The 15,093-nt window shown below is 42.3% G+C and overlaps 1 protein-coding gene across 3 annotated transcripts in view; it reads right to left on the bottom strand.

Moving 5' to 3' along the window:
* The window catches only part of DMTF1 (cyclin D binding myb like transcription factor 1), a 65,766-nt gene that overhangs the window by 17,984 nt on the left and 32,689 nt on the right, over positions 1 to 15,093 (bottom strand). For all 3 annotated transcript variants that reach the window (XM_054016982.1, XM_054016972.1, XM_054016969.1), the window contains 5 exons: positions 13,270 to 13,302; positions 11,940 to 12,049; positions 8,037 to 8,265; positions 6,318 to 6,469; positions 2,519 to 2,734 (listed from right to left, as the gene is read on the bottom strand). In XM_054016982.1, the coding sequence (XP_053872957.1) occupies positions 2,519 to 2,734; positions 6,318 to 6,469; positions 8,037 to 8,265; positions 11,940 to 12,049; positions 13,270 to 13,302 (740 nt within the window). The remainder of the gene's footprint in view (positions 1 to 2,518; positions 2,735 to 6,317; positions 6,470 to 8,036; positions 8,266 to 11,939; positions 12,050 to 13,269; positions 13,303 to 15,093) is intronic.

A 15,093-nucleotide genomic window follows, 5' to 3' on the forward strand; every position in this document is an offset into this window, starting at 1 on the left:
CTTTTTAATAGTGGAGGTGCTGAAAGCCAGCCCCCTTACCTCCCCCTCCCCCCCCCCGCCCGAGCTGGGGCCAGGAGCATGGCCCTGTCTCCAGGAGAGAGGGACCCAGACAGGGGTAAGGAGGCTAAGGCTGGGGCCACAGCTGGGGACGGACGCGGGGCCAGCAGCCGGGCCCTGGGCCAGCAGCAGAGCCCCATGTACAACGTAGGGGTGCTGCAGCACTCCTAGTTCCCAGGCCTATGATGTCGGGACCATTGCTATGGAACTGACTCCTAACAATGTGGAACCTAGTTCCACAGACACTATGAAATGGTATTGCTGCAGCGTTTTCAATGTGCCCATTAGGCATTTAAACGTTAACTGAATACATTACTGGTAAGACTGATGCTGATCGGTTAACATTTTACATCCCCAAAAAGAAGACAGTTCCTACTCTGAATTATTTACAATCTCAGAACCTAAGTGATATTTCAGTGATGGAGGGGCAAAGGAATGCAAGCATATTGATACAAGTTGTATATATATTTCCATTAAAAAAAATTATAGATAAAATATTGACACCTTCTAATTCAGTGGTCCCCAACCTTTTTCATCTGGACGAGCCAGGGAGGACTGTGGTGGCGGACGAGCATCTGCCGAAATGCCGCTGATAAGTGGCGACGTCAATAGGCGTCACCGCCGAAATGCTGCCGACAAGCAGTGTCATCCAGAGGCATCGCCGCCGAAATGCTGCCGAAAATCGGCAGCATTTCGGCGGCGACGCCTCTGGATGACGCTGATTGTCAGCGGCATTTTGGTGGATGCTCGTCCAGCGGCCAGTACACGGGCGCACTTAGATGCCCCGGCGGGCGCCATGGCACCCGCAGGCACCAGCTTGGGGACCCCTGTTCTAATTGGTGTTGAATCTGCACTGTAGTAACCATTTGGCTCTATTACATATCATGGCACAGTTGTCATACTAGTGCAACTCCCACATGCAGATGTACCCAATGTGGGTTTTACTCCAGCAGTCAATGTAACCCTTGCTTTGTGTTAGCATAGCACATCCACAGTAAGGGTAAACATACTGAAGTATGTGAATTTCCTTAGTACAGACAGGGTCAGAGTCTTTCATTACCCTACAGTGAATGCTACTGAACAGAAGAAAAATCCTGTTTGCGCAATGTACAAACTCCTCCTCTCTGAATTGGTTGCGCATATCCTTTAACATATCCAGTGTTAGTTGTTTTGTAGCATTTCAGACATTGTCTCAGATGTGTGCGAGGGAGGTCATGTACAGTAACAATATACTCATTGATTTCTGAACAAGAGTAGAATGGGCCAAGGGCATGATAATTATTGGGTATTGTTGTCATAATAAACACCACATATAGCATTTTCCATCATAGGAACCTGTATAAACCTGTGAGAAAGGTAGTATTAGATTATAAACTTGGATGTGTGTGCGCATGTACAGCGTGTAACACAATGGGGCCCCGACTGGGACCTCCGGGTGCTACTGCAGTACAGATGCACACATTAATATTATAATAATCTACAAATGATTTGCCCAGGGTCACATATCAAATTTGAGGTAGAGCTGGAAATGGAATGCAGGTTTCCCAACTCTCAGTCCTGTCCTATAGCCACAAGATCCGAGTGGCACTCAGAACTAAATTCTGTAAGATACTTTCATTTATTCATCATCTCTAGGGCCCTACTAAATTCATGGTCCATTTTGGTCAATTTCATGGTCATAGGATTTTTAAAATAGTAAATTTCATGATTTCAGCTATTTAAATCTGAAATTTCACGGTGTTGTAACTGTAGGGATCCTGACCCAAAAAGTTGTGCAGGGATCACAAGGTTACTGTAGGGGGGGTTGCGATACTGCTACCTTGACTTCTGCACTGCTGCTGGCGGGGGTATTGCCTTCAGAGCTGGGCAGCTGGAGAGCAGTGGCTGCTGGCCAGGAGCCCAGTTCTGAAGGCAGAGCCACCGCCAGCAGCAGTGCAGAAGTAAGGATGGCATTATATAGTATTGCCACCCTTACTTCTGCACTGCTGCCTGCAGAGCTCGGCCCTCAGTCAGTAACTGCCACTCTATGGCCACCCAGCTCTGAAGGCAGCAGCGCAGAAGTAAGGGTGGCATGGCATGGTATTGCCACCTTTACTTCTATGCTGCTGCTGGCAGGGCGCTGTCTTCAGAACTGGGTGCCCGGCCACCAGCCACCGCCCTCTGGCTGCCCAGCTCTGAAGATAGCGCAGATATAAGGGTGGCAATACTTTGACCCCCTAAAATAACGATGTGACCTCTGCCCCTGCAACTCCCTTTTGGGTCAGGACCCCCAATTTGAGAAACGCTGGTTTCCCCTGTGAAGTCTGTATAATAATAGGGTAAAAGCACACAAAAGACCAGATTTCACGGTCCATGATGCGTTTTTCATGGCCGTGAATTTGGTAGGGCCGTAATCATCTTAAAACAAGAAACTTTTCGGTTTTATTATAGGACATAACAAGTATGAGTTTCAACTACTTACAGACATGAGTAATCTGGACGGGAATCTGCAAAGCTGCCATAGGACTCGGAGAGTTGCCTGCATTCTCTTCCAAGTGAGCCACTCGAATCTGCACATGCTGAACCCCTGAATTGGAATGAGTGTTTGATAACCCACTTCCAGATTTGTTTTCCGAAAGCTGGTGCCCTGGGTTGTTTTTTTGGTTCTCATGCAGCTGTTTAAGACCTTTTATTAGCACTGAGGGAGAAAAAGAAAATTCATTCTCAGACATGCTGAAGAGGGGCATTTGGAAACAACACTGTGCATCAGATCTCTGAGAAAGATCTAAACTGAGGGTCTCACCCGTTGGACTCTTCGTAACTTCAAGAGCCCCTGGGGTTTGAGAGAGCATGTGCGGCTGGTGGGGAAAGTAATCAAAGCCATCCAAGTAGAGCATCATTGATTTTTCACCCCAAAGGGAGCACTCGCTGGAATAGGGACAAGAGTAAGTGCTCCCCTGTTGGGGTATACACTAAGCGCCCAGAGAACAGAACAGGACCACAAACGCTTAACCAGAGGGCTTCTCTTACTGCTGCCCTTGAAAACTAGTTACCAGCCCCATCCCATTATGTTTTCAGTGGCTGTGGGTGAGGCATGTGTCCATACGAAATGGGGATCTTCATGAACATTTACAGCATAAACATATTTCGACAACAGTTCAGGCTCATGCTTCTTTGATCTGCCTAGCTAAAACCAGAGCCATTGTTCACTGACTTGCAACAAACACCATGTGCCAACTCTCTCAAAGGATTAAAGGCCAAGAGGAATTGGGAGGGAGACCCTGAGTAGGGAGAGCGAGCATATAAGAAAGGCTGGAAATGCTGCAAGGCCAGGACACCATGAATCTTGTGAGAGACCATACAGCCTTCCATATGAAGCCCAGGTTTGCTTTTTTCAGTTGAGCCCCTGACAAGATGATGCTTTTTCAAGAAGACATCACAGCCAGCATGGAGCCTGGGAGAATGAGATGTCTGTCTGCTTTGCAGACTTGTCATCTGAAGATGAGAACCTTATCAGAATTGTTTGCACAAACAATTTGAGTGCAATTGCTGGTACTTCTTATGGGAGAACATTACTGCAGATACGGAGCTGAGCCTAACACAGGCATTGGAGTGATCCCAGGCTCAGGCAGAGTTTATCTTTTAAAATACAAAGTCCTGCACTCATGTTTTTCTCTACCTCTTTCATTCTCTCCTTTCTGTTTTCCTGTCCACCCCTAAAAGCTGTTTTCTTTAGCATGATGGGGAGGACGTATTTTTGGATGAACATAATTGTTTAAATGCAGAAATAATTTTGAACGCAAGGGTGCTGGCACATGTTAGAGGGTAGCAGGGTTGCAAGAAATAGGCAACATGGGTTTGTTAAGAAAAAATCATGCCAAACCAACCTAATTTCCTTATTTGGCAGGCTTACTGGCCTAGTGCATAGGGAAGAAGCGGTGGACGTGATCTATCTTGATTTTGACATAGTCCCACGTGACATTCTCATAACCAAACGAAATGTGCTCTAGATGAAACTACTGTAAGGAGGATGCACAACTGGTTGACAGACCATACTCAAAGAGTAGTTAAGCAATGGTTCGCCGTCAAACTTGGAGGGTGTATCTAGTGGAGTTGCGCAGGGGTCAGTCCTGGGTTCAGTACTATTCAATATCTTCATTAATGACTTGGATAACAGAGCAGAGAGTATGCTTATAAAATTTGTGAATGATACCAAGCTGGGAGGGGTTGCAAGCACCTTGGAGGACAGAATTAGAATTCAAAACAGCCGTGACAAACTGGAGAATTGGTCTGAAATCAACAAGATGAAATTCAGTAAAGACAAAAGTACTACCCTTAGAAAGAAAAAAAAAAAAAATCAAACATACAACTACAAAATGGGGAATAAGTAGGTGGTAGTACTGCTGAAAATGATCTAGGGGATCTCATATTGAATATGAGTCAACAATATGATGCAGTTGCCAAAAAGGCTACTATCACTGTGGGGTTTATAAACAGGAATGTCATATGTAAGATATGAGAGGTAACTGTCCCACTCAACTCAACACTGCTAAGGCCTCAGCTGGAGTTCTGTGTGCAGTTCTGAGTGCCACACTTTAAGAAAAGATACAGACAAACTGGAGTCCAGAAGAGAGCAAGAAAAATGATAAAAGGTTTAGAAAACCTGACCTATGAAGAAAGATTAAAAGAAGGTGTGTATGTTTAGTCTTAAAAAAAAAAAGAAGATGGGGGGGGGACCTGATAATCTTCAAATGTGTTAAGGGCTGTTATAGAGAGGTCTGTGATTAATTGTTCTCCATGTCCACTAAAGGTAGGATAAGAAGTAATCAGCTTAATCTGCAGGAAGAGAGTTTACGTTAGATATTCAGGAAAACTTTCTAACTATAAGGACAATTAAGTACTGGACCAGGCTTCCAAGGGAGGTTGTGGAATCCCCATCATTGGAGGTTTTTAAGAACAGGTTGGACAAATACCTGTCAGGGATGATCTAGGTCTACTTGGTCCTACCTAGGAGTTGAGGGCTGGACTAGACGACTTCAAGGTCCCTCCCAACCCTACATTTCTATGATTCTATGAATTTGTGAAACAACAATATGTATCTCTATTTAGAGAGAGGTCAACACATTAGTCAGCTTTTTGTTCATACCCAGAAAAAAAAATATATAAATATTAAACCTCTGTGCAAACTCAATTTCTCAGGAATCTATAACATTTTAGCATGTTTGAAAAATAAGTACATAATAAGTCACAGAAACCGCAAATTTGGAGTATTTGTTTAAAAAAATACTGCATTTTTCAAACTTACAATCAAACAATTCCTAGTGTCATAATTTGCATATAACATTGCAAAGAGAAATAAAACGTTCTCCCACTCTTGCAGAAGATGGGGGCAGACTAGTTCAAGAGGTTGCAGGACAGAAAGGATCAGTGCAATTGGGAAAAGCTCCAAGACACCAGATTCACCCTCCAATCCTGCGGTGTAAACTTTCTACTGCGTCTGTAGGTAAAGTGGCACATGGCTCCTAGAAAGCCACCCATCTTCCCTTCTTGTTCCCGCTGTGATCCCTAGTGCAACTAGCTGTGGGAGCAGCTAACATGTACAGGGTTGCAGGCCCAGGCCTTTGCTTTTCTGACACTCAATTCAGTCTTCAGTGATACCAGTGGATATTCCCCACCCTGGGCAGCAAATAGCCTTCTGTTTGGTGAGTGGGGAATTGAAAGGGGGACGGTAGCCTGTTGATTCATTTTGTCTATTTAGATTGTAAACTATCTAAGGCAGGGACGCTCTTACTAGATGTTTGTACAGCACCAAGCACAGTGGGGCCCCACTTGTGGTTGTGGCCTCTAAGCATTCCTGTCATACAAATAATAAATACTAATAATTGTCATAGGCAGGTATCCATTTATCAACACAACTCCTACCACAACTGGCATCCCGCTGGAAGCTTTTACAGCGAGAGCAAGGTCTGAACAAATGAGCATGGAGACTGAATTAGCCTCTCACTCAAGCAATCGCCCCTCCTGGCCAGCACAGGGATAAAGGACATTAGCAGGCAGACAGCAGTGGGGAAGCTTACACTGTCATTCTCTGACCCTGCTCTGTTGACAATCAGGAGTCAAGCCCAGGGCTACCAATGTGGCATCTTTCATAATTACTAAGTTCACAATTTTTTAAAGTCATAACTCTATTTAGGGGTAACAATACCTATTCCTGAGGGACCTGTGAAGCAGACTTTCTGAAGACTTTACAGAAGAGAAAAAACGTGTAACTAATACATTACCAGGGAATGAAACATCTTTGTGGTTTGCAATCTGTCTTTTAATTGTCCACCATTTACTCCGAAGCCACTGTGGTGAGCGGACACTGCTCCATCCTTCAGCCAGTAGATCCCAATTGATTTCATTTTCATCGGACACCTCAAGCTCTGCTATCCTGGCAGGGTTATAGAAAAAAAGGAATCTGTCAGAAGCTGCCTTCAGGCCTTTAAGGGACGTTAGACATCTTTGCTTAAGAATGGATTTAGGCTTCCAAGGCTCCATGCTGCCAGATGTCAAGCAAATCACAGATGTCAGAGATGGATTAGACCTATTAACTCATCCAGTCCATCTCCCTGCCAATGCAGGTTGTTCTTCCTCCTAGTGCTCTGTCCAGACTAATTTTAAATCTCCCAAGCAATGGTGCTTGCAACACTTCTCTTGGGAAACTACTCCCCTAATACATCTCCTGGGCAGGAAATACTTCCTGATATTCAACCTAAGCTTTCACTCTCTTAATTTCATCCCATCACTCTTAGTTATACTCTTCTTTTACCCTAAATAACATCTATCTCTCCTTAGTATGGACTTATGTCTCCCCTTAGATTTCTCTTAGGTAAGCTATACATAGTTAACTATTTAAAACTTTCCTCAAAATCAATCCCTCCAGGTTCTTCAGAGCAGGGATTGTCTTCATATATATTAGCAAATATCTAGCACCCTGTGGGCTCTACTACAATCTGTAGGAATAATCATCATCCCTGAATTCCCTTCAATTTGTACAGTATGCTGGGGAAGGGTTTTTGCCTGTAAGCTGCAAAAGCCCTCTTCATAGACCAAGTAGTTCTACTGACTGTACCTGCTAGCTAAAGGAACAATCCTAAAGGGATGAATTATGAATGACTGGACAGACCGTGAGAGACTAAATGCATCAATACTATTTGCACACCAGTACTAAGAAACATAACCAGGATGTATTGTAATTTACAATTAGTCAGGTTAATCATTTTGAATGTATGTCATAAAGCAGTGACTAGTGCTCTGTAAATCATGTTTGGATTCTCTGCCTGTCTCTCCCTTTTATCGCCATCCAAGAAAATTATCAAATCATAATGAAAAATTGACTGGCTGAAAAATCTGAGTTAAAAGTATTCAAAACAGAAGAGGAACTGAATGGCTCAGAAGGTTTCTAGTGGACTATTGAGCCTTTTACCACTTGGTTATCAGTTCAACTCTAACTCAGGTAGGGACCAAAGGTGGCGCCACCTGGTGGCCTACATGAAATGAAATTGTGGTCTCAGTTTAGTTCCTTGTGGACATGTGTCCACATCACAGAAACCACCACCACACTTGACCCTTGTTGGCAATCTCAGCAGAGAGGCCAAGGACTGAATGGGCATGGAGACTGAACTACCCTCCAGTTCAGGGTTGAAGCGCATTGGTGGGGCAGTGTGTGGGAAGCTTGCACGGTCGCTGCCTGTGCTGTACCTGTTCTGTGGAATAATAGAAGACTTCAGTCTCCAGGGCTTTCAATCTGACACCTTTCACGAGCACTAAAATTCACTAAAAAAACAAAAACAAAAATAATGTTCAATATGAAATCTCTGGGAAGTTTGAACACAGCAGCCATTTTTGGCGTGTTCTTGAGATCTCTTAATGACTGGGAAATCAGCAAAAGGGACCCCAAAGGAATTCTACTAGTGTCACTTTTTTACTATGAAACTTTTTAAACTGAGAACACAAACCTCAAGATTAGATTTATTTCATCCTCCTTAGTCCACTCAGTTCCGCCACTCTGTTTCCAGTTCAGATAGTTAAGCCATTTGGAGCGGCATTGTTTTTCAGAGCGTGTTCCAACCCGTTCTGCCACAGCAGCCCACGATACCCCTTGTGTGACAATGTCACCTGGCTCCGTGCTGGTTAGTTCATGTACCACTTCTGCTAGCCTCTTTTCTTCTTCTTCTGTCCATTTTCCTAACAAAATAAAGGACAAAAACGTGCAAGTTAGCCAACAGTACAAGCCATCTTAATTTTGAATAGCAGATATGGAACCATACAACATCTTGTGATTGGAAGCAGCACTACAATTTTCAGGAGTTTAACCACTTGCATAACTGTGATGCTCTGTACCTCGGGGGAACACCCAGCACGCCCATGTTCATCCTTGTAAAATAATTGTGTGGTATCCAATGCAAAGTTTGTCATGTCGGGTGTCTTCAGAAGGCTCATGATGCACTGAGCATTGTTGTTACAGTAATGTTATAGGTTATAATTTCATGTATATAGTTATGAGGCTGAAAATGTATCCTCATGGCTTAAAGCAAGCCCAGCCAAAAAACTTTCCAAGAACAGAGAGGTAATTCACACCTCATCAGGGCATGCATAGGACAAACCCAGCCCAGCCTCACATGAACAAAGGATGCTGGCCTAGGCAACAACAAAAGAATCTGTTAGGGCAGGTCTTCACTACAGGGGGGGGTCGATTTAAGATACGCAAATTCAGCTACACGAATAGCGTAGCTGAATTCGACGTATCGGAGCCGACTTACCCCGGTGTGAGGACGGCGGCAAAATCGACCTCCGCGGCTCCCTGTTGACGGCGCTTACTCCCTCCTTCGCTGGTGGAGTAAGCTCGTCGATTCGGGGATCGATTGTCGCGTCCCGACGAGACGCGGTAATTCGATCCCCGAGAGATCGATTTCTACCCGCCGATTCAGGCGGGTAGTGTAGACCTAGCCTCAGACTCTCAAGTGAGTCACCACCTTTCCTTTGGTCAGTTTGGGACTGCAATGAGATAATGCTCACCTGACTCTGAATGGGGGAGAGCAGAGGCAAAGCCAAGAGGGAATAAACAACATAATAAAAGGGACAGACATATGCCATGCTCTTCCTCTCTCTTCCACCTACATCTACAGACACCACACTAAGTGACTGAAGTGCTGATCAAAGGGGAGAGCCTGGCTCAAGAGCAACCAGCCAGCCTGTGGGGAGACAAATCTAAGTTTGTAAGGGCACCGAAAGTGTTAAGATCAGCTTAAAAGGTGTTTTGCTTTTATTTCATTTACCAAATCTGACTTGTTATGTTTTGACTTATAATCACTTAAAATCTGTCTTCAGAATGAATGAATTTGTTTGTTTATTCTACCTGAAGCAGTGCGTTTGGTTTCATCATGTCAGAGGCTCCCCTTGGGATAACCAGTCTGGTACATATCAATTTCTTTGTTAAATTGACAAACTCATATAAGCTTGCAGTGTCCTGTGGGCATAACGGGACACTGCAAGATGGAGGTTCCTAGGGTTGTGTCTGGGACTGGAGATATTGGCCAGTGTCATTCGGTTGCACAATCCAAGTAGCAGCTTACATGCCAGAGGCTGTGTGTGAACAACCCAAGAGAGAGGGTTCTCACAGCAGAGCAGGGTAAGGCTGGCTCTCAGAGTCAAGGATTGGAGTGACCTAGCAGATCACCGATCCAGATAACACCAGAGGGGAACGTCACAATAACCTTAAACAGTCATAGTGTCCTGGACGAATATAGGAGTTGCCCTATGTACTAGGTACATCCCTTTGACGGTCAGATGTTCCAACAGTACATCATTAACTCATTCAAATGCTTGTTGGTCCACTGCAGCAGGGAAAGAGTTAATTGTTTAAAGGCAACATCTTTGCCCCTGTGAGCAATAAGAATGGGAATATTCAGATCTATACTGAGAAAACCAAGCATACTCTGTTCTAGTTATCATCCTCCCCCTCATTCAGGCTCCTTCCTCCACTACTTATTTATTTGTATGCTCATCAGAACAGTATGTTAGTGCTCTCCTTAATCAAACAAGACACTGCTTCCTCAGAAATACTAGGAGACACATACCATAACCCAACTAACAGATGGGAAGCCTCACACTCTCCCACTACAAATCTTTACACCCCTACATCAAGCCACTTCTAGCTCAATGCTAGTTTTTCTACACACACAGCCTCATCTTCCAGTGTGACTGGTCTGCCCAAAGATGCTCCTGGCCTGACACAAGAATCAGGAACTGGCAGAGGGTGTGATGATAAGTCTTATCAAGAGTGCGAGAATGAGCAGATAAGCAGGTACCAGCAGACAGGTCAGGAGAGACTCCCTTCCAAGACTCTTTCCCAGCCTCACGTCCTAGTGGCCAAGAACTCTCTTTCGGTACATCCCAGGAGCCCCGCTGAGCTCCCCTCCCCCAGGGGACTTCACATCTAGAAATTAGGTCACCAGTTAGCTACCTCAGTTAGGAGTTACACACCTGGCAATTAGCCAAGTTGTAAGGGTTTGAATTCTGATTCACAAATGTTTTTACAACTTTAATTCCACAAGTCTCTCTGGCAAAAATATAATTTCCATGAAACAGTGACAGCGGTGAAGCAAAGAAACCCAGCCATGAGATGATTACTGGGCTCTCATCCCAGTTTAGCCACCGACTCACTTTGTGATCTTGGGCAAGTCAACCTATCTGTAAAACTGGGTAAAAAACTGAGACAACACTGAAAATAAGGGGACAGATCCCTGGGGAGTCGTCCTACGGAAAAAAAATCACAACACGTTGAGGAGCACCTCAATCTATATTTAGGGATTGTTATGGAACAGTGTATTCAGTTTTGAGTCACTGATTCCTAACATTAAGTGGTAGTGAAGTTATTAACCTATTTTACGACTTTCTATAGCACACATCATGATAGCATCCAAGCATGTACATTTCATCTGCAGTAAAATATCCTTATGATACTGAGTCAACATTATGGATTAATCTCTTGCTGTCAAAACACCTCATGGTACAAGATCATAAAATCTCACAAACTGAGCAGTCCAGCTGTCAGTGTTTGGATGCGAAACATGTAAGGAAAAGCCTAAGTGCGGCAGGAAGTAATGCTGGTGATTCAATATGTATGCCACATTCACTCTGGGTCAGTACTGAAACGATGCTCCAGCATGATGCAAAGTACTTCTGCTAAAAGTGATGACTTTCAGATGAGACATAAAACCAGAGTTCCAGGCCCCTTGAATATCATTAACAATCCCATGGGAAATTACATGGGTATTAAATCCAGAGTCCTGGCCAAATTTCAATTGGGTAATTATATACTGGCTACCTAATTTTCCCCTTCATTTTTAATAAAGTATATTTCATTTCCTGTCCTACAATATTGTGCAGTGTTGATATGTGCTGTTTAATAGTTTCTTCACTGTAATTCAGCGATAGCTGCAATTTAGCACTGAGTGATATGACACCTATATATATAGAGAGAGCGACAGAGAGTGTGAGTGAGTGTTTGTAAATATCCAATGATTAAAATGCATCAAATACTTTGTAATTCATCGTGATGAAAAGTACCATAGGAACATCAGAGCTCAAGATTGTTATTAAAGGCCTACAAAAAAAGTTATATATACACATTGTAATTTTTTTGCCCTTTGTGACCTGAAATTAGAAATAAAAAGACTTAAAATACAAAAGTTACCCAATTTTATGCTAAGCCTCAGACTGAAGTGAATTTCCTACAGAACAGGAAATCTCTAAAAACAACAGAAAGCGATAACAATGGGGAAACTGACACAGCCTTAACTAAAATATCCTTTACTGACACCACTATACTACCATACCTGTGTGTTATAATACCATACCTGTGTTGCAGGTGTCCTTCATCAGCCTACATCGATCTTTTACAGATGAAGCACTTCTTCCCAGTGCAGCGCCTATTGTTGCCCAATCATTACCATGCTTTATTCTTAACCTAAATGGATACAGTTTATTAGCATTTTGTTCAAATTATTCACACAGCTATATTACATGGTAGGCAATAATAAATATTATATTATTGGAGTGTGAGCACAGTCTCACAATAGATGGGACTAGTCAAAATGTCAAGGTTTTATTCCCAATTCTTGCTGCTAATTTGTCACATGATGCTGGAAGCCATTTAGCCTGGCCATGCCTCAGTTTATCCATTTGTAAAATAGGTATAATGATATTTACCTGCCTCATAGGAATGTTGTGATGCTTAACTAATTATTGTTTGAAACATGTTTTGAGATTTTCAGATGAAAGGTGAGACTCCCATTCCAAATTCTTAGCTATTCCCAAGGGGAGACTTTGCATGTGGTACAGGGAATACTCATGAAGCCTAGTATAATAGGTGCTGAAAAACTGGGAATTCTATAACACCTGCCCAGGAAGCCAGTTTACACTGCATCTTGCCTTACTATTTTTCTATTTCTAAAGCTTATGCATTCCCCTTCCTTCACCACTTCTCAGAGTGGCTTAAAATATTAACCATGGTTACTTATTGATTTCAATTTATTATGAACCCATCTCGAACTCTAGGTGCCTTACAAAACACATCGAAACTTCAACTGGATTAATATCCAAACAAAGTAACTCCCACTTTAAATCCTCCACTCTTCCCATCAATGCAGGCTGTATCCTAATCAACCCAATCAATCCTTCAGGAAAAGCCTGGGAAAACAGATAAGCCTGCAGAATATCCTTGGTTCTGTCACACCAAGGGTGTGTATTCCAGATTCAAGGACCCTCATTGATGTCTTGGTGAAGTCTCCCAACATCTGTTTTCATAAGGGGAATCTTATGCTTGACCATTCAACCATCCTTACAGTTAACCTGCTCAAGCTCTCTAAAGAAAGAGGACCAAACTACTCTCAGTTACACTTATGAAAATCTGAAGTATCATTGGTTTCAACAGAATACATCAATCTTAGTTTGGCTAAGTGCTGTATTTACATCTGTAAATACATCCAAGTAGAAATTGACCAGAAAGTGGCTTTCATTGCCCTTCAAACTACTCCGCTACACCACTACTTTGGAGAAAAGAGTTATAGCAGTCAATTTACCTATGATCACTGAACTGAAATGTTCATAGTGAAATCTTTATTTATAACAGTTTTAAAAAAGAATTTTATAAATTAGATAATAAGATCTTGTGAATGCAAAACTTACTCCTTGAGCTTTTCAATTTCTTCAGGAGTATACCTATACAATAAATAAAAAGAACATTACTTAGAACAGAAACATACACTTTTTGTTAGCCATACACAATGTACTACTAACAGCACAAAAGAAAATTTCTAACTGAGGGAAACAATCTGAATATTTAAAAGCACATTAAAGGTAAATTATTTATCTTTGTTCATTTCTAAACATGTTTGGATCTCTTCACATTTAGATTTACACTGGTGTAACTCCTTCAACTTCAATGAGAAATCAGAATTAGGCCCACTTATGCCTTAAAGAAGGGCTAGTTCTTCACAGCACATCTATTATTTAATTCTGTAACTGTCATAGTGATGTTTATTGCCACAAATGCATCATTAACACTTAGCGCTCAAATCACACTTTTCCTCTTCAAAGAGCTTTATAAACATTAACTAAAATCCTAACCATCACCCCAGGGATATATGTATCTCCATTACTTTACGGTTAGGGAATCCAAGCCCGGGGGATTAAATGAATTGCCCTCTAGATCACGTCAGAGACAAAATTAGTACTCAGCAGTTCATGGCCTGGCTCTTAGTTCTGTGCTCACTTCACAATGATCTCCACATCCTGGTAATCCTTTTATAGTGAATACTATCACAGGTGCATTAGACTCCAATCCTACAGTAGGTTACATCAATGCAGACCCATGCACCGATACAAAATTCCCTTGGAGTCAATGGAACAGTGTGCTAGCATATCCTGATGCAGGATCAGTCCTTTGGAAGTTCTTATACAAAATTATGGAAAGGAAGGAACTAAGAATTAAAAAGGAAAGAGAAAGTCTTATATAAATCCGAGGTGTCTGCAAAGGGCGCAGAAAAGATAAATGGCCAACAAATCCCTGCCTCTAATGGGATGTTGTTTTTTATCTTGAACATACATCTCCCTACAGTAGTGGACCAGTGTGGGAACACTTTTCAGAGAGAGTTCTGGAAAGTGAAGGGAAGGAAGGAAAAACAAGATGAGTCTCTTGTTAGCACTTAGCTAACTAATCCCACTGATTTAAACAAAGTACCAGAAAAAGAAATCTAAAAAGATTGCAAAGTTTAGGTCAAAGAGAATCATCCCACCTGATGGAAAAGGACACCAGGAAATGTACTGAACTGCTGGCAGGAGACATTAGTATCCACTGCCTGGACTGACCTGCAGGATGCAGGAGAAATGGCTTTTCATATGAATGTTTTCTGTTTCCAAGTTTTCTCCAGTATGAAAGTTCTTCAATTACTTAAATGGGTAATGCCAAAAAGCATTAACAAAAAACATGCTATGCATTCTAAAAAAAAAAAAAAAAAGTTTGTAGATTGCTTCGTTTAGAGTCCACTTCTTGAGTTATAATACCAAAATGAAATCAGCCATGATTTGTTTTGTTTGCTTTTAATTCCCTCCTCCACCCACCTTATTTAGAGAAACAGCCTTCTCTAATAGACTGAGCTCTGTACCAGGAGCCAGGACCTACTGAGTTCTAAAGCTGACTCAGCATTGACTTGTGTGAGGTCTTGGGCAAGTCATCTACACTTTCTGTTTATCTACATGTTAAAAGGCAGGCGTGTTTAGAGAATAGTTAACCTTTGTTAAAGCAATGTTTAGAAAACTAAAATGGTATTTGCTATCAAATGTGCTATCAGTGTTATCAAACACAACAAGCATGGTTGCTTGTGTATTCAATATACAGTAAATTCCATAAATTACACAAATCTCTGAAGCAATAATGTGCAGCGACAGCAATGGGCTGCATGGCCAGTAATTCATCTCTGTGCATGTACAAAGGCTATACTGGAGATCATT

The sequence above is a fragment of the Malaclemys terrapin genome, chromosome 1, assembly GCF_027887155.1.
Source record: "Malaclemys terrapin pileata isolate rMalTer1 chromosome 1, rMalTer1.hap1, whole genome shotgun sequence".
In the NCBI taxonomy this organism is placed as follows: domain Eukaryota; kingdom Metazoa; phylum Chordata; order Testudines; family Emydidae; genus Malaclemys; species Malaclemys terrapin.